Source organism: Papio anubis, chromosome 1 (genome assembly GCF_008728515.1).
Source record: "Papio anubis isolate 15944 chromosome 1, Panubis1.0, whole genome shotgun sequence".
Lineage (NCBI taxonomy): Eukaryota > Metazoa > Chordata > Mammalia > Primates > Cercopithecidae > Papio > Papio anubis.
Genome location: NC_044976.1, coordinates 114,414,420 through 114,439,047, shown reverse-complemented (window position 1 = coordinate 114,439,047; position 24,628 = coordinate 114,414,420). Strand labels below are relative to the sequence as shown.

General features: G+C 41.0%; 1 protein-coding gene across 5 annotated transcripts in view; it reads right to left on the bottom strand.

Annotated features, from left to right (window-relative positions):
• MAB21L3 (mab-21 like 3) overlaps window positions 1-24,628 on the bottom strand; it is a 67,889-nt gene that overhangs the window by 12,107 nt on the left and 31,154 nt on the right. For 3 of the 5 annotated variants that reach the window (XR_004176965.1, XM_031652239.1, XM_031652242.1), the window contains 3 exons: window positions 12,336-12,593; window positions 3,991-4,131; window positions 713-1,004 (listed from right to left, as the gene is read on the bottom strand). Coding sequence is in view for 4 of the 5 variants with exons in the window: in XM_031652239.1 (XP_031508099.1) it covers window positions 713-1,004; window positions 3,991-4,131; window positions 12,336-12,383 (481 nt within the window). In the remaining variant the exon portion in view is untranslated. Of the gene's footprint in view, window positions 1-712; window positions 1,005-3,990; window positions 4,132-12,335; window positions 12,594-12,789; window positions 15,558-24,628 lie in introns of those variants that run through there. The other 2 variants (XM_009216179.4, XM_003892457.5) reach the window with 2 other exon arrangements.

The window sequence follows — 24,628 nt, the reverse complement described above, 5'->3', positions numbered from 1 at the left end:
CTTTTTCTGTGATTCCTTTTTTTTTTTTTTTTTTTGATAATTATTTCTATTGGTCAGCTCATCTTTTTTCTTATTGGTTTATAAATTAAGAAAATTTGTATTTTCCTAATTATATAATTAAGAAAATTGGCCATTTCTTTCTAGTTTGAAATTCACCTTTTCACTTTGTGTGAACAAAAAGGGTGTGTGTGTGTGTGTGTGTGTGTGTGGGCATATGCTGTACAGTAGCTTAAGACTTTGTCAAATTTAGTCAGTTCTTTTGGCTCCTGGATTTTCTGTTTTGGTTCAAGTTAGTGGTTTCCAAATGTGGAATCTCAGCACACTGTGGTACTGCAGTCAGATGGAGGTGCTGCAGTAAAAACGTACTAATAAAGAAGACCTGGGGTTTGTGAATAATTTGCTTTTAAAACAAATATGCTTAAGTTTTTAAGCCTGGTTAAGGTGCATAATCCACAGCATTTTATATCTATGCCAGCACAGTAACTTTCTCAAAGCCACAACACTATTTTGTTAGAATGAATTCCAACCTTCTGTGCGTCAACGGCAGGGGAAAAAAGCTGATTCATCTTATTAAGATTAAATAAATGTGAAGAGCACATGATTATCTTCTCAAATGTAGGCTGTGAGCTGCAGGTAACACCCAAACAGAGGTTTTGTAGAGTGAAAGGGGAATGTCAGCAATTACCCTTGCACTTGTTCCTGATCAGCTCACCTGAGAGGTGACAGGTTCTAATTGCGTTTTCCACCAGCTTCCGGAACACCAGGAGGACCTTAGCGGGCACAATGTCTCCGTCGATGTTCACGTCTGTCTCATGCCACTGCCACAGGCTCTTCATAAACTGTTCCACCTCCAGCCACTGCTGCAGACCCTCAGGGTCCCGCAACGGGCAGGGCAGCCTGGTGCCCTGCAGGGTGTAGTACCTCCAGCGCTGCTCCCTGGCCTCCCTGTAGCCAGCCAGGCCTTTTATTGGGACTGTGACAAGGAACTGACTGGGGGCCAAAACCTAGGGTCAGGAAAGGATTGAAAACAAGCATGAATTCACAGATTCGGGAGGTAACGGAAGTCCTGGGAGCCGACCTGTCTCGCCAGGCAGCTCTCTTAACCACTCCACCCTCAGCAGTGTGACCTGATACACAGAGACATAGACCTGGGTGTTACAAGTGGATTACCTCTTTGTTCTGCTACTGAATCACTGTAAATACTTTGGGCAAGTAAATTAACTCGCTGAGTTTATTATCTTATGACTATACAAGTAAAGACAGTGAGCTAGACCAGGAACTCCAGAGGAGGCCTAAAGTTTGAGAAAGAAGAATGAGTATGCATTGAGTTCCCTGCAGTTGCGACACTGCAATTCTAATGCATTTAACAATTTCAACTTCACAATCACACAGTAAGGTGAGCTTTGTTGCCATTTTCCAGATGAGGAATCCAAGATGCAGAGGGGCTTGGAGATCTCCCCAGGGACACACAGCCAGTAAGTAGAAGAGTCAGAATTCGAGTTTAGGTCTTTGGACAGCTTGTTCAGTTATTATTTCTCTACCCTGGGCTGGCACTCAGCCAACAATGAATGACATGGAATGGTGAATGTTTTGACACAAATAAAAGGTGGGAAGTAACAGCAAGGGAGTTTAAAAGATTTTGTAAAATGTCTCCTATTTTTGGGTTGGGGGGGCCTGTACTGATGACCCATGGTCAGTGTTCATGACTAACCCTTCCAAAATCAAAGGCAAAATGAAAGCTTATTTGTTGAGACAATGTGAGCTGTTGAGATAATTCTAAGTTTAAAGGAAAAAAGCAAACAATCAGAATCCACCTAATCCCTTTCTCCAGGAACCAGTGAAGCAATGACTGGGGGAAAGCAGCCAGACCAGCAGCCAAGAGATAGAACAAGTGGGTAAACAGAGCAGCCAAAGGAGCCTGAACTCTGACCATGTCCCACTTCACACACACCTTCAGCTGTGAGTCAGCTGCCTCCTCCTCACAGAAAGCTCTGACCATGGAATTTGGTTAACTCTTGCCCAGGGCCAGTCATTGACCCATTGAAGGGTGAATGTCCTAATCAGCCCCAGCTGGATCTGCCTAACTCTAAGAAAACAATAGTTTGATGTTTTAGATGATGTATCCACATGACTTCTGGTACCCACAGAAAGGTAGCTGGATTTAAAAAGAGGAAAAAAACATCCAAAGTCCCTGGAATTTCAGATCTGTACATTATTTCAATTCACTTTCATGTGAATTCAAAAGCAGGACTATCATGTTGTTAGTCATGTAAGTGGTGCTTAGTAAATATTTGTTGAGCAGCCTGGGCAATATGATGAAATCCATCTCTACAAAATAAAAAAATTAAAATAAAATTAGCCAGGCATGGTGGCATTTGCACCTGTAGTCCCAGCTGCTCGGGTGACTGAGGTGGGAAATCACTTAAGCCTGGGAGGTTGAGGCTGCCGTAAGCCATGATCTCACCACTGCACTCCAGCCTGGGTGACAGAATGAGACCCTATCTTTAAAAAACCAACAAAAAAAACTTGTTGAATTTGATTTAAGTTAAAAGCAATTTTATATGCTATGCTGTAGCTATTTTTGAAACTTAATATGTAAGACATGACATATATAAATGCAAGATATATTTTAAGCTATGAATTCTAAGTAGGACCACGGAAGGAAATTTCCTTGGGTGTAGTGCTAAGAAAAGTAATGTAATATCTCTATTTCCAGTCCCTGTGACCAAGTTAGATTGGCCTGGGTGGGAGAGTTGGGCAAGTGATGCTCTAGCATTCCAGGATTCAATGTAGTTTTATATTTTTCATCCTGGGATTAATTTCCTACAATCTGACTCTGTTTCAAAATCCACAAATCCCAGCATCTCTTGGGTGGTTCTTGCATCCACCAAACTTGAGATGTAATGGGCCAGCAATGGTCTTTTGCTCAGGTACTAATTCTTTTGCTCATTCATTTATTCATTCATTCCACATATGTTAAGTGTCTACCATGTGCCACACACCATGCTGGGTGCTAGGAGCAAAACAATCGGTAAACATGGTCCTTACAATCAAGGAATGTGCAGTCTGTTGTGAGAAATGGGCCACGAGTACATACAAATTTAACACAAAGTGAAAGAGGTATGTGGCATAATAAAAATCAAGATAAAGAATGATGGAGATTCAGAATGATTCAGAATCTCACTTCTCTCACCTCTAAAACTGAAATAACCAGAGTGTCTTTTCCACAAGGTGGTTTACAGGTTTAAGTGAGGTCGTTTCTGTGTGTTCAGCTCTGCCCTCACTACCGTGTTGCTTGAATGCTGGTGTTACCCATTGGCTTACACTGGGTGGGATTCCTCAGCAGGGAGAGGGGTTGCCAGTCTGCTCCTGCAGCTTCTCAGTGGCACCTCTTCTACTTTCTTCCTTCCCCATCTGCAACCCACAGACTATGACTTTCAATGGTCTTCTTATGGATGCCCTCAGTTCCCTCCACCACACCTCCAATCTATTAAGTAGGTGCTTAATAAATGAATGTGTATTTAGCTGAGCTTTGATTGTGACAGCAGAATGTGCTTTGGAATCAAAAGCTTGTGTGTGAGTTCTGGCTTTAGTGCCTGATATGACTTGATCAAGTCATTTGACTTCTCTAAGCCTAGTTTTTCTCATCTAGGAATGTGGGGGCTCAAAGGAAATAACATCTATCTTTTTTCCTTTTTCTAAAGAGACAGAGTCTCACTGCATTGCCTAGGTTGGTCTCAAACTCTTGGCCTCAAGCAATCCTCCCGCCTTGGCCTCCCAAAGTGCTGGGATTATAGGCATAAGCCACGCCACTGGCTGAAACGACATGTATAAAATGAGACTGTAAATAGTAAAAACTAAGAGTACCTGTGAAAACAAGAATTGTTATGAGTATTCTGAGTGAGGCAAGCATCCGTCACACACTGAGATTCACCTGCCCAAGTACCCTGGCTCTGTTGGTGGCACTTAGAGACAGTGAGACTTGCTTACCTTAATATTTTCATTGTATGTGTCAGAGTAAGGCACAGTTTGAAATCTAATGTCTTGGTTGCTGATGTTTGTGGTCAAATGATGAACGACTTTCTGCACCTCCTCCATAGCCTGGGAAATCTGCTGGCGCCTCAAGTCCACCTGGGTGTGAGAAGGACCAGCAAAGGTGGTTATTTCCTCTGTGGACCCCAAGGCACTGGCATAAGATAGTGAGGAGACAAGGGTACAGCGAGGGGTGACCGAGGGAGTTCAGCTCAAAAATTCTGCCTTCCCAAGACGCCGGGGAGATGGACTTAGGTCTGACTCCACTGAGAAGACATTGGTTGGTGCCTCAATGTTCTTTTCTGTAACAGATGCATTCATTTGATATTTATCTAGGACCTACTATGTAGCAGGTGCCAGGCCAGGTGCTGGGGTCACAACAGTGATTAAGACAACAGTGAACAATGTAGATACTTGCCCTCTAGCTGAAAATATAGGAATACATGTAGATATAATACATAATATATAATTATAATATATAATATCAATATTATAATATATAGCATCATACCTGATATTATACACACACAGACACACATATAAATGTGTATATATATATGTATTCCTGTATATATATATATATGTGTGTGTGTGTATGTGTATGTATATGTGTCTGTGTGTGTGTATATGTTATAATATCAGGTATAAGTCCCAGGAAGAAAAATAAAATATGATAAGGGACTAGAGAATAAAGGGGCAGCTATTTTAGTTAGGGTGGACAATGGACAAAGAATACTTGTCTATAGAGGTGACATTTGAGTGAGGCTGAAGACAGCTTAGGAGAGCAGATTCCATGCTCCTCCTCTGACGTAGGCAATGCTCTAAGGCTAGCAGTGAGGCCACTGTGGTTGGATCCGGCAACAGGAAAGTGACAGGAGGTGAGCTGGGAAAGGAAAGCAGGGCCCAGATCATCACACAGGGTTTTGTGAACCATGGTGAGACTCTACCATGGTATCGTCATGCCTGCTGCCCATAGTGTGAATATTAAACTGCTTAACATGTATCAGCACCCAGCAGCCTGCTTCCCACTGATGTCATCAGTAAATGATGATTCTCTTTGCCTCTGTACTCACCCTTGCCTTCTGCTTCTAGACCCTTAAGAAAAGGCATGTTTCTGCTGAAAGATAGTTACCACAGCGAGTTAGGAAGAATTGCGAAATTCTCATAGAAAACTGAACACTAATCAGATACTTAAAGTTTAGGGAAATAGATGTTTGTGGGAAACACAAAGGAACTTTTAGTGAACTCCAGGAGAGACACAGAAAAATCCAAGTAAGAGACGGAAGGGTCTGCAAGATTTTTTCTGAAATGGAGGGGGCGCTTTGTCATCTTGCTCAGGAGGCACCCGCAAGCCGCTGTCATGACAGCAAGACTCTCCTTCAGAGGCTCCTTCAGCCAGGGGCCAATTTCAGGCAATATCTGATACATTGCAATCTAACGCCCATCCATGAATCTTTATATTCTCTCCAAATTTGGTATAATGGTTGTTTCTACGTATTCTAGACACCCATAAACTGATCACGACAGCCAGAAGAAAAAGCCCAAGTCAAAGAGATTCCTGTTTTCCTAAACTAAGTCATCAACTAGGCCAGTTACCTGAGATCTCACTCATACTTCCCATCAACCAGCAAGCCAACTTCATATGTTCACGGAATAAGAATGTGACTGTGCACCTACTGGTACACATGTTGTATAGCACATATAGGGTCAATTCATCAATAAGTATTTTTTTTAACACATCCTCTGTGGTGGGCACCATCACATGCTGGAACACAGCAATGCACAAGATAGACATGGTCATGCATTCACAGTAGTGAGGAAGACAAATTGTATAGAATATAAGTGTGGGGATGCTATTATGAGAAAAATAACAAATGACAAAAATAAAGGTTTTAGAAGTCCAAAATTAAGCGTCCTCTCCAGCATAGGACTTCCCCTCTGTGTTGTGATTCAATTCCACTTGAGTAATTTGAGTGGAGCATCCATTTTATGCTGGGCTCTGTGCACACATGTTGCCACGAGGTTTACAGATAACTTGACAAAGCAAGACAAATAACCTGGAAATTAAAATCACAGCAATCTAGTGCAAGGTAGAGGTTTGCACAGATGCTATGAATACATAGAAAAAGGACACTTCATCCAGTTTGGAGGTTGGGAGGCCTTCCTGGAGGCACAGTGTGTTGGAGTTGTATCTTGAAAGCTTACTAGGCGTTAGCTAGGAAAAAGGGGGCATGAAAGTTGTTCTAGAAAGAGAAAATAGCAGGTATTGAACCAGGCATGAGGCGCACAAAGAGAGAATTTGTGCTCCTCATGCCTGTGCAATTGTTCCTGTGATATTTTTAGAACACAATTGCCTTAGAGGAGGTGGTGAAGTGGGAGAATAAACAGTGAGAGGTCCCAAAAGTAAAGGAAGAGTTTCAAGAACAAAGTCAACAGTAAGTGGCTAAGTTAAGACTCCCAAATGTCCATGGAGTCTGACAGCTAGAATAGGATGGCTGCATTGGGGGAACGCTGGGCACTAGCATTAATGGTGGGGGAGAGGTGGGCATTACATGTGGATTAAAGGTGAATGGAAGACAACCAAGTGAAGACAGAGGTAAGCAACCCCTCCAAGAACTTTTTTTTTTTTTTTTTTTTAAGACAGAGTCTTGCTCTGTCACCAGGCTGGAGTGCAGTGGCGTGATCTTGGCTCACTGCAAACTCTGCCACCCGTGTTCAAGTGATTCTCCTGCCTCAGCCTCCTGAGTAGCTGGGACTACAGGCTCGCACCACCACACCTGGCTAATTTTTGTATTTTTAGTAGAGATGGGGTTTCACCAGGTTAGCTAGGATGGTCTCGATCTCCTGACCTCGTGATCTGCCCACCTTGGCCTCCTAAAGTGCTGGAATTACAGGAGTGAGCCACCGCGCCCGGCCCCAAGAACTTTTACTATGGGGAAAACCAAAACAACAGGGATGGGAACAGTTTTGTTTTGTTTTTTCCTTACAAAATGACACACAGGCTTAAACATGTTTAAATGCTGAGAGAAAAGAGTCAGTGGTGAAAGAAGAAGTAGCAGAGAGCAAAAGCATTTGGTAAGGATTTCCCACCTGAAAGGAGTCATGCACATCTGGAAACCTGAGTGAGGAATTCATCTTGGTGTGGCAGAAGGAAAGAAGGGGAAAAGGGTGCATGCAGATACGGATAAAAGGGCAGGGGGCAGTGAAAATCAGAGAGATTTCCAGTCTGCTGTCTATGTTCTTTATAGAGCAGGAGACGTTAATGAGCTGAGTGAAGTGGAAGGCAAGAGATTTCAGGCGATAGACTGCTGTAATAGCTGCTATAAGGAATGAGAGATTGTTTAGGTACATGCGTAAAGATAACCCGACAGTATCAAGACTTGGCTGAGGCTGGGTCCCTGAGGCTGTGGGCTATCAGTAGGCTCAGTTGTGAGATCTTCTCCACCATCTCTTAGCCCTCCAAAGGTAAGGGTTGAGGTGGTAAGATTGGAGTTTGCTGGGCAAAAGCTGTAGAAAGATATAAAAGCAACAGAGGGTTTCGGTAGTGGGCTATATTTTCCAGCCTGAATAAAGAACAGATAAAGCTAGTGGTAGAACAGCGAACATTAGGCAACTTTAGGGACCTGAAGTCTGAGCAGGTACAGTGGGGAAAAGTAATACAAGGGTTAACTAGATAGAACATTATAGGCAGAGTGGTTGAGAAATAGTATTCTCTAACAGTTAAGTTCTCAGAATGTGTTGAAGACCAAGACTAGCCTCCTGAATCTGCCAGCCCCGCTGATGTAATTCCATAGAACTTGAATGTTAGTAACATAGCAGTGACTATATATATTTTGTTTCCTGAGTTAATAAACTCATGAAAGATTCATCACCATCAAATCATTTTTAACTAATAGAAGCTTAACAGTGTGTGTGCCTGTGTGTATGTATGTACGTGTGTGTATGTATGCACATAACACATGTGAAGAGTAGCCTATTGGAAAAAGTACTTCATTGTAAATCTGTTCTACAAATTGTGCCCTCATTTGATGGTGAAATGAGGACACAAGCAGGACAAGATCACACCGAGCAGAACAAGGTCACACACTCCTGGAAAACAACTATAATCTCTCACTTGTTACACAGGTTATTAGCTCACCCTTATGACCTGTTTTGATTGCCAAAGGTGAAAGTCAGAGTAAGAGAATGCTTTCTGAGACCCAGAACCACAAATTCCAGTTTTAATTTTCTTCCTGCATCACTTCTGCTGCAACTTAGACTCAGGATCTTAGAAATGGAAGAGACCCCAGAAGTTGCCTTGTCTGGTGTGACTTTATGGAGGATCAGAGTGACAAGGTGCCTTTCCTAACATCACACTGGCAGTTAGAGGTAGCACTAGACAGGCTCTCCAACACTTCTTTCCATCACACTTTGCCACACCCTTAAGTACTGATGTACCAGAAGTACTGCCTACCCTTTATCCTCTTCCTGAACCTAAAAATGCCTTCAATTTAAAGTCAAGACTCACGAAATAAGGAGTCCTAAGTCTCCATGTATTTGGGCGTCAGCAACTATTCCCGCATCTAACAAGCACGAAGCGTCATGCAGCAAGGGCCAGACAGTGATGCCCCTGCTGTGGGACCTGAGTGGAAGCCTCTTCCTCTAGGTGATGGGCAGCCCCGTCCCTCCCACATCTCTGGCTACACTTCCTGCATACGTTCTTACCCACACAGCATCGCCGTGCTATTTGGTAGCCCCAGAAGTGATTTGTGCTGGGAGTTTCCAGGCTTAGTCCCAGACACCTCTTGTCACCCTCATGGTGTGACAACACAGAACCCCCAGACTGTTTCTCTCCACTTATTCTGGCCACACCCTGAACAGATACAGCAAGAAGTTCCTTTCAGGGTGTGGAAAAGCGGGCAGTGGGGCTTGGGGTAGCTGTACAGTGATCTAAAGAAGGAGGCTCTAACACAAGTAGAGACCCGTTGCAAGCCCAACCCTGGAATTCCTTTACTGCCTCTCAAACTTTAGGAAGCCAGCAAGATACCAGTTGCAGCCTCAAGGCAGCCTTGAGGCAACCTTGTCACCAAACTCAGTTCATGGCAAAACATGGAAACAAATGTTGTTTGGGCCTCGCTCTTCCCAGGCATGTCTCCATGCTGTCGCAGGTCCATGTCCCATCCTGGGCCGCTTTCCCCTCCTCCTCCTTAACCACAGCATCAGGCTCATTGTTGCCCCACAAGTCATTTGCTGCTATTAATAGCTCAAGTTTGTGAATAGTTTACTGTTTCAAATATAAATTATGGGGATTCAAGGTTAACCCCTATAATATCACTCTGACTCACTTGCATTCCGATACACTTCCTTGCGAGAGAGACAGAGTGGTGGTGCTAAGTAGCATGCCAGGAATGTCACACAGGCCTGGTCACACCCATGACCACACAGCCTATGTGTATGTTATTCCCAATGAGTGTTACTGAGAAGAAAAGGCTGAGGACTTCCTTCCAGAAAACAAGAAGTCAGACTTCTAATTCCAGAATTTCATTAAATCCAATCATCAGTTAGAAAAATTTCAACAAAACAAAAACAGGCACCATCTCTGTCTTTCAGGGGCTAATAACGTAAAGAAATGGAAAGTTAAATCCAGTGATAGATACACACGAGACCATAGGCTTTCCATCATCATATCCCTTCCTTTTTAGACTAATCCTAATGTCGAAGGCTCATTTGTGCCTATCCATCATTCTTTAAGGTGGATGCTATGATTATTCCCATTTTATAGATGAGGAAACCAAAGTTCAGAACATTTAAATAATTTGCCTAGGTTCCCAAAGTTAGTAAGTTACAGAACATATCCTTCCAAAGCCCATATTTCTAACCACTGCCCTGTTCTGTCTCCCCAAAAGAAAAAGGTGACTGGGAATGAAACACGCCTTGAATGTTTGAATGGGGTTCCCTTAGCCCAGAAGACCTTTCCTATACTTCTCCACTTATTAAAACCCTACACTTCCTCCAAGGCTTTGTCTCCACTCTTCTTTCTGTAAGACACCTTTCCCATCAGAACTAATGCACCTCTGTTCTCCTCCAGCAATCTGTTGAAATCTCTACTGCATCCCTTATGGTCTACCATGCATTATATTAAGCACTTGCCTGACTGCATGTGAAATTCCCTCCTTCTTCCTTTGGTGTTATATACACAATCTGCAGATGGGACAGGGCTATCCTAGAGACCAAAACCAAAATTTCTCTCTCATTTAGCAGGCCACATCTCAGGCCTTGGTCTACCCTCAAACCGTAGCACAGTATTTTGCACAAAGCAGGTGCTTAGTATGTGTTTGCAGAGATATAGAGGAGTTTAGCAGAGGACATTCGGCCTTTGGACTAAAAAAGACAAGGCTGAAACTTCAGAGCCCTCTCAATTTAGCTGTGTAACTTTGGATAAGTTATTTAATCTCCACAAGCCTCTGTTTCCTCCTCTGTAAAAACGGAGGCAATATGTACATCACATAGTTGTTGATTAGATTAAATGAGATCCTGTAGGCGCCTTGACCTGTCACCTTCCACACCAATCTTGCCTTATCTTTAACGAACTCTAAAGATATTTGTGATCATATATGTGCAAGATACTCTGAATGTCGAAGGCAAGAAAGGCATGCAAGACACTGTTCTCCCCTCCAGAAACTTATAAAGAATGAAATGATATGACATGTAAGTTGCCAACCAAGATGATAATAGAAAAGTGTCAGGAGTTGATATACAAACTCATGATCAAATAAATGGTGCCAGTAATACTAATTATAACAGGAGTGAATATGTGGGCAAAATCATTTTGTGCTGGGGTGTCAGGGACTCTTTCTTGAGAAAGTGGACTCTGAGTTTGAAGGATGAATATGAGCCAGAAAAGTGGCGAGGAGGAGCTAGGGCCCTTGGCCTGCTCAGGGCCCAGTTCTTGTTGGGCAGAAATGGAAGACTCAACCACCTACAGGAATGGAGTAGGGGACACACGTGAGAGAGGCAGCGGGGGCCAGGAGCAAGTGTCAGACACAGGAGTGATCAGCCTCCTGAGAACTGGCCAGCACATGCTCTGGCTAACAAACACTCAGCCCCAGCACACGGTTTCCAGGCAAGAAATTGGGACCTGTAGTTGCCAAATATTCTGATTTTTTTTTCCCCTGGAAAGACAGAAATATGGATTTCTATGCAAAATCTATTTTCAAATGTTTGTGAAAAACATTAGAAATAATCTACAGGCCAAACAAAACATGAGCACAAGCTGGATTCAACATGTCAAACACTGTTTAGGATTTCTGCCATTGGAAATGCAGGGGGAGCAGAGGGTAGAAAGATAGAGCAGTTCAAGTTACTTGAACACCACACTAAAAATTTTGGAGTTTTTTCTTACAAAAAACACAGGACCCATGAAAAAAATGCCAGCCAATATCTCTTCCATTTAGAGTCCTCAAAGGGAGGAATAATGGGAAATCACTTTCTTTACTCTAGTTTTTATCATGCCAAGCTGTCCTGATTTATCTCTCTTAATGGTTTTGCCTAAGAAATATACTTTACTTATCACTATGATAATGATCTTTGCCTTTGTACTTGTAAAGGCCTGAAAACTACAGACCAGTGCCTACTTCTTAGTCAATTTAAATATTTTGGTTTTAACATTAACATCATGCCTTGGTAGGTTCATCTGTAAATGAAAAGGCTTAAACTAGATAATATTTAAGTTTCCTTCAAGTTCTAACATTTGACATGACCATCTAGACCATCTAGAAGAAATTAAGTTCTTAACTGATGTGTACTAAAAATGTAATAATATTTAAAAACCTAGTAGTTTCAGAGTTTTTAAAAAGCTTTGTTTTGATTTCATTAGCTCTTTTTCCATGACCCCATGAAGCTCCTATTATTATTCCCATTTTACAGAGAAGAAGGCCAAGGCTCAGGCAGGTTAAGTGACTCACGACCACGCGAGTGTCAGTGGCAGAGCTGGAGTTCCTCCCCCATTCCCCAGATTCCAACTCTCCATTCTATACCCAGCAAGTCTCTGGACACTGGACCCTCAAAGAGAAGTAAGGCTGAGATATGTTAAGTCCCCCAACATTGTTATGGGGGACAGTCTGTTTTCTGAGGAGCATTTTATGTATCTTTTAGAAACAGCCTGAGATCCTTTCTGGATGAAGGTTTGTTTGGAAGCAGTGTGAATGGTGAGGGGGTACATGGGAGAGACCCAGTCTGTCCTTACCTTATTCAGTGATGAAGGTTTGTTTGGAAGCAATGTGAATGGGGAGGAGGTACATGGGGGAGACCCGGTCTGTCCTTACCTTATTCAGTAGGCAATCTTCTAAGCCTCCCACAGTAAGGGATTTCATGGCTTCTTGGTCAGTCCTGAGTAGAACAGCAACTTCCTGGTTTTTTTTTTTTTTCTCAATGGAGTGCAACACTTGTGAGTAAACAGCACTCCCAGTAATGTGAGTCTCTGGGTACTAAATTTTTCTGGAAGTGTGTAATGGACCAGAGACTTGCCTTCTGAACCCTTCACTCATGTTTTTATTTCCAAATTGTGAAAATCCATCTGTCATCTTTTGGGAAATTAAAAAAAAAGAATTTAGAAAGAAGAGTTGATAAAATTGAATTTGAGTCCAACCTAATTATACCTTATTTAGCCACACTGACTGGTTCTTTGACCAGAGAGCAATTTTCCAAATTGTATTTCCCACCCAAGTACTTAAAAGTTCCACCCAAGTCAGAAATACCCTGTAGCTGGTTTCTCCTCACCTTTTATGCTCCTATCCCGACACTAGATGCACCGTGGAACTCAGTATCTTATATCTCCTCGTCCTTATCCTGTTGACAGTAAACACCCCTTGCTCTCCAATCCAGAAAATCCCACAGACTGATTTACCTTCTTTACAATAAACAAATACGAAACTGCCCAACATCCAGCCTGGCACCCATCATTATGCCCACAAACAAGTGATCAGGTCTTGTCAGTCAGAGCAGAGCACAACGGTTGGCATTTAGAAAAGCATGCACACACGTACACACAGGCACACACGTACACACAGGCACACACACGTACACAGAGTGCACACAGGCACACACCCACAGGAATGGCTGGTCAGGAATCCTTCTGCTCACCTGCTGACCTTTCAACGTAATTTCCCTCTTCCAACTCGAAAGCTGGCAGTAAAAATAAAGTCAGTGTAAACAGATCCCTTGAGAGTCGAGGGAACACTCACGTCTGGTTTTGCCAGCAAAACTTATGTTGGAAAACAGCTCAGGCAGTAAATTCCCAGCTGGGCTGGCCGGGGCTAGTTTTACTACAGAAAAAAAAAAAAAAAAAAAAAAAAAAAAAATTTCACAATGGTCTGATCTCCTTGAAGCTGGTAAACATCACAGAGTCTGCTATCAGATAATCTAAAGAAATTGCAGTCCTTCTGGGAGCACTGCTCACTTTTGAGCAATGTTCCAAAGGCAAGTGTTTCCAAGCCCACCTGTAAGTGCTGCCCACAAGGGCCACTCCACTATCTGGGGCCCCAGCATTTACATATCTTCCCATACTCTGCCCCAAGCAAAAGCCACATCAGAGCTCCCTAGCTGCTCTGTGCCCCACCCATGTCATTAGTTCCAGCTTTCAGTCCAGCTTCTACAGAACTCCTGCCAATGCACAGCCTGATATAAATATTGTAAAGCTACATCCTCTCCAATGACCCTCTGATAGCACCTCTCAAAACAGCCTTGATTTTCCATTTGCTTCTATATGTAATTCTAAATCTCCTTCTTTTGATATTAAGTGCTCCCAAATTTTTCAGAATCTTATTCCCTGGGCTTTTCTTATCATAGTAGTGCCAAACTATTTATGTTTCACAGACGGCAAGAATTCTTCCTCCACCTCATTTTCAACATCACCAAAGTCCCACTGTTTCTCTCCTGTGCTCATTTTTGTTGTTACTTCTGCTTTCACTGTAATCATTAACTTGTGAGTCCCTCTCCTCCGGTAGGGTCTTTCCTAATGTTCGAGGGTTACCCCAGACACCTGTCATCAGATGCACAAACTTTCATCATTTTTGTACCTGTGACTGCCTTATCTTGATTGCTCCAGTATTGCAGCTGATCAAAATGTTATAACTGGAATATTCTCTTGCCCTAAGATCCAGAGACAATTGCCAGATGTGAGCAGGGAAAGCAGCCAACAGGGCCAGCTGAGCAATTGGGAAACGAAGAAATAATCACATGCTCAGGGAAGCTACACAGTCCGATTTTACCGGGATGTCATATCCAGGGAATAGGTGTGTTGTGGGAGCACAACTCAGTTCCCTACTCCATGATATAGCTCCTTATGGACAAATGCTCTGAAATACAGGGCAGTCCCACAAATACAGACTCTCTGACAGCTCCTGTCTGACAGTTTGATGAAGGCAAGCTTTTTTTAGATGTATATATCTGGGTAATTGGATATGGGATCCGCAAAAAGGGATCGAATTACAGTAAGCCTAAGGCACTTGTATGCTAGGCCACTGAGGAAATTCAAAGTTAGCTCAAGTTCTCTTCCTTCCTCAGGAAATAAATATTCTCCTTTCTCGTGACTCACACCAAATGCAAGTACGGAAATGTAAATCTGCTTTGGCTCAGTTTCCATTGTGAAGACTAAGAACTTACTACAAGTTAGGTTAACAAGGTATTCAAAACCCTACGCTGTCAATCTGAGAAGTCCGGGGAGATAATGCTAGCCCTGGTTTACCAGCAGAAGTGTTTGTTACTGATTTACTTAGTGTCTGAGATTTTAATTGCAAGAAAGAGGAAGGTTAGTTTGATCCAAATCGACCTTACATATGCAAATTTGTTAAAGTTAGCCAGGGTTACAAACTCTGACTTTCTAAAAGATTTCCTGTAATCCCAGGATGACTCAGATTAAATCTGACAATGCAGAATACCAGACAGAGATAATCATCTGTGATGTGATGAAGTCCACAGTAGTGAACAACCTGAGGCAAGGGCCAGTCTATTCTGTATTTCCAGGGAAGCCTCAGGACCTAACACACAACTGACCCTCAATAAGCGTTACTGAATGTTTATTTGTTTGCATTAAACATTATGCAAAATGACATTATTAGAATGTCAGTAAATAAAATATAATATTTTAAGGTGTGTAAAATCACCTTACAGATTATAAATTTAATTATATACATGCATCTGTGACTGCTTAAATTATCTTCTTTTATAGAAAGGCCCGATATAAAAAAATTTAGTATAGTACTTGGCACATGATAAGAGCTCAATAAATATTTGTGTTTATACTCCATTTTACTCCCTGAGGAAAAAGATCTTTTTTTTTTTTTTAGTGTTGTTTGGTTTTGTTGTTTGTTTTAAAATTTTTATTCCAATAGCTTTTCGCATACAAGTGGTTTCTGGTTATGCGGATGAATTGTATAGTACTAAAGTCTGAGATTTTGGTGCATTCATCACCCAAGTAGTGTACATTGTACCCAATATGGAGTTTTTTATTTCTTAGTCCCCTCCCAGGTCCCCCTTCTGAGTCTCCAAAGTCCATTATACCACTTTGTTTGCCTTTGCATACCCATAGCTTAGCTCTCAGCTATAAGTGAGAATATAAGGAATTTGGTTTTTCCATTCCTGAGTGACCGCACTTAAAATAGTGGCCCCCAGCTCCATCCAAATTGCTGCAAAAGACATAATTTTATTATTTTCATGACTGAGTAGTATTCCATGGTGTATATGTATCACATTTTCTTTATCCATTCATTGGTCGATGGACAATTAGGTTGGTTCCATATGAAAGATCCTTCTTTTAATGTATGTGAGTAATTCTCCTGGTCTTACCTGATGGGTAAGATTGTTCACTGGGTTGGTCTTCACAGCTCCATCAAAAATCTGGTCTTTCCTTTCACATCTGACATGGTAACTGAGATAGTTTGAATTCGATCTTTGGTCTGGGTTCAGAGGTAGGGAACCCAAATACAAATGACTATATAGGCCAGGTGGGTAATAAAATTAATCAGGATAGAGTGGAATAATGGAAAGGGATGGGGGGTCTGTGGTGGATGCAAGAGTACATAACTTATCTGGGATATTCTAACTTGTTTGGGTTATTTGTTTGTTTAATTTGTTTGTCTTTTTAAAGCAACACTGTACTATGCACAAGATTCCCCCCTGCACTCTGCACTCCTGCAATACTAAAATAGTAACAGTTCCCTGAAAGACTCCTCCCTCACCATCTTCTCTGAACTCTTGCACCAACAATGCTCACTGCTTGGACTCTCCCCTTACCTTCCACCCCTTCACTGGACTTCTATTTTTCCTCCAAGATTTATCTTAGCTGTCACCTGCTCCAGGGCCTTCTCTGATTCTCAAGACTGAGTGGGGGACTCTATACGATGCTCCTGGGCCTCCCAGTGCTAAACTCCTACTTTAGCTCTTATCAAACTGCATTTTGCTACTTTGCTTGTATCTAGCTCCTGTGGTACCAAAAGCTCCTTGAAGGAAAAGATTTACCTTGCTGGAAACAGTATTGGACATATAGCAGCTGCTTAATAAGTGAATGAATGCATGCATGAACTAATGACTAAATGACAGTGAACCATTTTCTTATTCTACAATCTAATCCCATTCTATCTCCCATCTGCAGGCATAAGATAAAGTGAGAAAAGTAAAGTTAAATAATGAGTAAGCTCCCATTAGTTCATTTGGTAACACAACAAAAGTAGAAAAGGGATAAGGAAATTTTCCTGGAAAAGATGGATTTTAACTCGGAAAGTGCAAAACAGGTAAGATGTTGTGTACCTGAAGGAAGCCACTATTCACAGCCAGAAGGTGTCAGGAATGCTGAAAAACTGCCCAATAATTAGAACATGCCATGTAGAACTTAGAAGCAAAAACTCATGTCTTTGTAAAAAGTCATGGCTCCATCTGGCCATTTCAATTAAAAGTACATTATTTCCTAGCTGCAATTATTATCACAATACATACAGAAAGGACTAGTTCCCCAACATTAGACTGAAGGAGGAAAATAAGTTTATTTAACACCAACAATTCTACCACTGTAGAGCCTTGTGGTCAACAAGAAAGAATGAGAAGTAACCAGTGCTGTCAACTCCAGCTCTCTATGCAGCAAAGATGACCTGTTCTAGTTACAAAATCATACATCATAAAAGATCCTGGTTTGGGCTGGGTGCGGTGGCTCACACCTGTAATCCTAGCACTTTGGGAGGCCAAGGTGGGTGGATCACGAAGTCAGGAGTTCAAGGCCAGCCTGACCAACATGGTGAAACCCCATTTCTACTAAAAATACAAAAATTCCCTGGGCGTGGTGGCGTGCGCCTGTAATCCCAGCTACTCAGGAGGCTGAGGTAGGAGAATTGCTTGAACCCAGGAGGTGGAGGTTGCAGTGAGCTGAGATTATGCCACTGCACTCCAGCCTGGGTGACAGAGCGAGACCCTGTCTAAAAAAATAAAAAATAAAAAATAAATAAATAAAAAATTCCGGTTTGGGCTGGGGGAAGGGAGACTGTATCTGTTTCCATCTCTCCGCATGTCCATCCATCTATATTTTTATACACTAGAATGTCGTTCTGGATCTTCCTCATTCAAATGGTGCAAGCTGGAGGGCAACCCAGAAACTTAGTTTTAACAGAGACCAGTTGTCAATATAATGAAGCTTCTGCTATGGCTTGGATGACACTTTATTTTCAAATCAAATAGTAAAAGGTGTTTCCATTTTCACATTTTCCTTCCTGGTTTAAAAAAAAAAAAAAAGAGTTGTGTTTTTATCTGAAACTTTTCCTTAAGTCTATGTGCAACTCCTTTCCCTCAGACCTGAGCCATGTGAGGCTGGCATATTTTTCAGTTGACACTACCAGAAAAACACTGACAGTGAGAAAGGCTTTTAAGAAAGAAGACAAAGCTGGGTACAGTGGTTTATGCCTGTAATCCCAGCACTTCGGCAGGCCGAGGCAGGCAGATCATCTGAGATCAGCAGTTCAACAGCAGCCTGGCCAACATGGTAAAAACCCTGTATCTACTAAAAATACAAAAATTAGCCGGGCATGGTTGGGGGCACCTGTAATCCCAGCTACTCGGGAGGCTGAGGCAGGGAGAATTGCTTGAACCCAGGAGGCGGAGGTTGCAATGAGCCGAGATCGTGCCACTGCACTCCAGCCCAGCCTGGGTGACAGAGTGAGATTTCTTCTCCAAAAAAACAAAAAACAAAAAAACAAAAAACAGGCATTTGGTTTTATTAATTTGTTATGTGATGGATCTAAGTGGTAACTTTATGGAGCTGTTCACCTCAGTTTCTGTGTTGGGAGGTGGCAGGGACTAGCTAGTTGGAGGAAGCAATTGTTGCCAGTTCATGGGACAATATGGGACTGTTTTCTCCTCCTGGCCTCTATTGCTCAAGACACATGACAAATATGTCTGTGTTTTAATTAAAAAAGACCCATAGCGAAGATACAGACCCAGAGATCAATGGAACAGAAGAGAAAGTACAATAATAGACTCATACAAATACAGCCATTTGATCTTTGACAACGTGTAAACACAGTTCAGTGGAGGAAACGTATCCTTTCCAGCTGGTGGTGTTGGAACAATTGGTCATCCACAGGAAAAGAAATAAACCTTAATATAGAGTTCACACCTCAGAATTACATGAAGTTAATAAAGATTAACTCAAAATGGTCCATTGATCTAAATGAATAACATAAAACGATAAAAGGTTTCAGAGGAAAAACTCTCATACAGAGAGGAACACAAAGAAATCAATAATTGTTACTTTTGAATGGTGGATTATGGCTATGTGTGTATGTGAATTTGTTTCAATACATGTTCTACAAAGAGCATATGCTATATGTTTATAACCATGTTTATAACCAGAAAAACGTATAAATGCTACAAATGCCATTAAAAATAAAATAAAATGAACTCGTTTCTTGATGCTTCTTTTTTATTTGCTTTTCAGTTTTGTCAACATTCATCTGCATAATTAGAAAACAGACTCAGTCTCAATGTATAAATGTCTGAGAGCAAAAAAGTACTATCAGTATGACTGTAAAGTGTGTATTTCTGTGTTTGGCTTGCTTTATTAAGATGTATCATGCTGAGGAAGAAAATATATGAATAAAAAAGAAACAAAAATATATGTAGGTCAGAGGCAGTAATAGAACACTCATAAATCATTTTGCATTACACATCTATCTTTTCAAGGTAGCTACACAATTTCAAGGGCAAGCATTTAACAGAAATATTTGAAAGTACATTGGAAAATGTTAATAGAATCTTCAGACTAGACAAACAAATTCATTGCACTCCTGCTTGATACAAGTCCTGTGCTGGGTGCCAAAAATGCAATGATACTATTGATTCCGTAGGTTCCTGCTTTAGGTAAAATTAGAGAATTAAGGACAAAGCATAAAGATTGAGTGTCCTCAGCCTTGTAATGATGGGTCGAGTCCCAACTGGCCCAAGCCATATTTGCTTCAGGAAGGCATGGGCAGGAAGGCTGAGTGCACACTGGGGCGGTGACTGACCAGAGAGGTGGGTGGGAGGGGTGTCCTAAGCTAGAAATAACAGCTGGGCACAGACATAGAGTCTTGCTCAGGGACAGGGGTCAAAGTAGAGGATGCCAGATTAGCTTGGAGAGATTATACAAAGTTCTGAATTCAAGGCTAAGGAAGGCAATAGAGAGCCTTTGAAGCATTTTGAAAGAAGACTGATATGAGAGTAATTGTTCTTTAAAGTATTTGCTTTGCAGCTAGTCGTCTATGGAATTAGCCATCTCTACTAACCTGTCAATCTTGAGGGCAGAGATTGTGTCTAGTTCATTGTTGCCATGGGACTCAGGGCTGCTACCAGTCACTTCAACATCACTGTGCCAATAGTGAAAGCAACCCCTCTGGCCGAACCCAGCCATGCAAGGTCAAGGCTCCATGAGCTTGCCACGCCCCTGTGAGAAAAATTCTCGAGGAAGCAGCAGGCCTACACAAGCATCCATGGGTTGGCAGGCAAAGCATGTTAGATTTCAGCCCCACTTGCCCCTCACTCAGACATCCTTGTGCAGTATGCAATCTGCATAACATTAGGTTGAGACCCTAAGGAACCACAGGGAGGGGACTGGTTTAGAGGTGAGCAGATTAGGCACTGAACTAGGCTAATGGCAGTGGGAAACGAGGGGAGAAAAGCAAGACAAGTGTCTAAGAGACATGTACATTCGCCTTGCATTTTAACAGGAATCACTGCCGTAAAGGATGCTGGGTACTGTCTATAATAAACACAGGCCTCTCTAACAAATTGCTCCATTCAGTTCCTCAATAATGTCTCTGCTAGAAAATTCTCTTCTCAAAGTCTTGTCCAAAGGCATTGGCTTCTCCATAGATTGGCTCCAGTTTCTCCAGTTTCTTCCACTCCCAGTTGATGATGTTTAAGCCTGAGAGCTAATAGTACGTATAAATAACTGGCCCCATGCTGTCTTAAAAACAAGCTATGAAAAGTGCTAATTTTCTCTGGTGGTGGAAAGGAAATGAAGGCAGAGGGTGTTTATTTCTCTTACAGCCTTCTGAGACATTCATGGAGACCACTTCTAGCAAGGTGGGGTTCATTTTAGCCCTTTACCACTTAACATCTATTGTCCCAGAAACACTGATTTTCCCGTGGCATATCTGGTTGCTCCATCTCTGTCTCTTTCATTTGCTCTTCCTCCTCCACTGAACATCTCTCTGCTGGAGTTCCTGGTTTGGTCCTGAGTTTAACTTCACTCACCTACACATCCCACCTCGTGGTGCCATCCACTTCCATGACTTCAAATGCCCTGGGTGGTGTGACTCCTTTGGATGACCCTAGTTCACACATCTTTTCCGAACATCAGATCTTACAGCATCTTCACCACTCAGCATTTCTATTTAAATATCTTGAAGATTTCTCAAAATCAACATGGCTAAAGCCTCATGGATTGCTTTTTATTCTTATCATAAAAAAAAAAAAAAAAAAAAAAAAAAACCTCTCATAGTAACAAGTAAAACCACTCAAAGTGGCCCGGCACGGTGGCTCATGCCTGTAATCCCAGAACTTTGAGAGGCTGAAGTGGGCAGATCAGCTGAGGTCAGGAGTTCAAGACCAGCCTGGCCAACATGGTGAAACTCTGTCTCTACTAAAAAATGCAAAAATTATCCAGGTGTGATGGCAGGTGCCTATAATCCCAGCTACTCAGGAGGCTGAGGCAAGAGAATCACTTGAACCTGGGAGGTGGAGGTTGCAGTGAGATGGTACCACTATACTCCAGCCTGGGCAACAGAGTGAGACTCTGTCTTCTTCTTCTTTTTTTTTTTTTTTAAATCCTCAAAGATATGAAAAGATAAGTTGAAAATTCAAAATTCAGCACCACCACATTCCATTTAGGTTTCAGTTTTGTTGTTTCATTTTACAAAAATAGGATAATATATATATACTCTCTCTGTTCTCACATCCTAAAAATATAGTATGGAAATTCCCACTCCTTCAGCCAGCCATGTCTACAGCTATAGATAGAATTCATTCTTCAAATAGGTATATAATAGTCGATAGTATGAATGTGCCATAACTTAACTCTGCTTCTGATCAGCATGCTCTTTGCCTCTTGGTTTCTGCCTGGAAACAACAATGCTGCCATTATTCTATTCTTTTCAATCATCCAGAATAGCTTAAATAATGTAACAAATGTCTTTTCTTTACAGGTTAGATACAACTCAGCTGCTAAAGCACTTTAGCCTGTTTTTTTTGTTTTTGTTTTTTTTTAATCAAAACTCTCAATTATTTTGGAACATCCTCATGGCTAATGATATGTTTAAGTTTTCTATCTCTTCTAGGATCAATGCTGTCAGTTTATGTTTGACTCAGAAATTATCCATTTCCTATAAACTTTCGAATTTACTGCGATAGACTTTTACACAATGTTCCTTTATGATTCTTTTCATCTCTTTTATACTAAACTCTTGCTCTTTCCCCTAAGTCTGCTTTTACCTCGTTTTATGAAGATCAAGAAACCATCGTTCTCCCCAAATTAAAGTTTTATGAAGATCAAGAAACCATCATTCTCCCCAAACTAAAGTCATCTTTGTGTCTTTCTCAGGCCTCACCTCCCACATTCAATCTTCCATTCAGTCCTGTCCACCTCTAAAATAGCTCTTAGGTCTACCTATCCATTCCTCTTGACCACCACTGCCATTGTGTCTCAAAAGCAATGTCATCATCATATCTTTTCTGGACTATTGTAATGCCTTCTACGTATCCCTCTACTTCTTCACTTCTGTCTATGCAGCATTTTCACACTGGAATCAGAGTGGTCTTAAAATTTATATTGGATCATGTTATTCTCCTGCTGAAAGTCTCTTAAATGTAATTACATTGTTAAGCTCCGAAGTCCTTTTCTATGCTCCCATCACCCTGCATGACTTGATTTCTGCCTGCTTTTCAACTCTCATCTCCCACTATTATCTTCCCCATACCTCTAAAGTTTTAGCCCTAATGACCTTTTTTAAAAAATTATTTCTCCAAAAGCATCATGCTAGAAAGGATAGTGCTACAAAAACTGGCTCTGCATCTTGAAGCAAAGTTAGTTAAAATCTACCTCACACTATATATAGTTTTAACGTAAAACACATTTGAAAATTTTAAATCTTGAAATAAATTGTAAGACAATTTATGTATAATCTAGGGATTAGGATGAACTTCTTAATCAAGAAATCCAGAAGCTATGCAAGAAAAGTTAGATATGTTTGAAAATATAAACATTACAACTAATTATGTGAATAAGAGATACCATATAAGTGAAAAGATAATATTTTGGGAAAAAATATTTGTAATGTAAATAAAGAAAAAGGGTCAATATATGTGCCAATCAAGAGTTCTCACAAATGAGAAAAAAAGGGCAAATCTCCCACAGAAAATATAGGCAAAAGATCATAAGAGGAGAATCTCCAGCTTCATCAAGCTATTACATGATCAGAAAACCAAACACCGCATGTTCTCACTCATAAGGGGGAGTTGAACAATGAGAACACATGGACACAGGGAGGGGAATATCACACACCAGGGCCTGCAGGGGGTGGGGGCCTAGCGGAGGGATAGCATTAGGAGAAATACCTAATGTAGGTGACAGGTTGATGGGTGCAGCAAACCACCATGACATGTGTATACCTATGTAACAAACCCGCACATTCTGCACATGTAACCCAGAACTTAAGTATCTATCTATCTATCTATCTATCTATCTATCTATCTATCTATCTATATAATATATATAACTATATATTATATATATATATATTTTGATCAACCTAGGGATTGCTAAGAGAGATGAGTACCTACCTTCAATCAATGACTTAATAGAATTAAACCTGTACCAAATTACAAGCCGCTAACAAGGGAGATTAGCAGCTTTGGACTGCTTATGTGTATATTTGACATTGTAGGGGATGAGGAGAAAATAAGGACTAGTCAATGTCATGAACAGTGACTGCATATTTATGAGACTTTACTGCTAGGCGTATTAAAAAAGAAACATCAAAGATTAAAAAAAGAAAAAAAAAAAAGAGAATCTCTCTCTCTCACACACACACACACACCCCTCAAAATGACCAATAAAATAGGAAAAATGTTCAGCTCATTTTCCCTTATGGTATGGGAAATGCAAATTAAAGAAGTAATATCACTTCTCACCTATCTGACAGACAAATATTCAACAGTAGAAAATTCTGCTGCTGGTAAGGATGTAGGGGAAATGGTACTTCTGAAACACAGCTGGTAAAAATGTGAATCATTATTACCTTGTTCAAAAATAATCTGGCAATATTTAGCAAAATTATATGTGTTTACTCTTGAAGAAAAGTTAGATAAAATCCCTGCCTCACACTATGGATTACTGAGTCTGTCTGTCTGTCTATCTATCTATCTATCTATCTATCTATCTATCTATCTATCTATCTATGTCAGTAATCCTACCCTTGGGAATCCCACCCAAAGAAATAAATGATCAGATATAAGTGATGATGATGAAACCTGCCATATAATAGCTAAAATATATTAGGCACATTTGATATGCCAGGTACTGCTTCAAATATTTTACAATTATTAACTCATTTCATCTACATGGACAACCCAGTGAGATAAGTACTATTATTTTTTCCATTATACAAATAAGCTCTAAAATATATGTACAAGGACATACATATATAACATTTATTATAGCATTTTTTATAATAGAGACAAAGGGGTTGCCTATTAATGGTGGAATAGTTGAATAAAATGTGATATTGTGCAACTATTGTGCAACTATTTAAAAGAATGATTTGGATTAGTGGTTCTCAACTTTGGCTACACATAGAATCATCTAGGGAGCTTTTGAAAACCACAGGTGCTTAGGCCCCACCCCAAACCAATTAAATCAGTGTTTAAGGGTCAGTTAGGACAGAACTCATTGAGTTATACATGTGGCAGTTAACTTGGAAGAATGTCCAAAGCAAACCGTTAAAGATGCCAAGAAGGGTATATAATATAATCCCATATTTAAAAACAGTGACATATTAAAAAACTCATCTGTGCATGTATCTATCTATATCTACATATACAC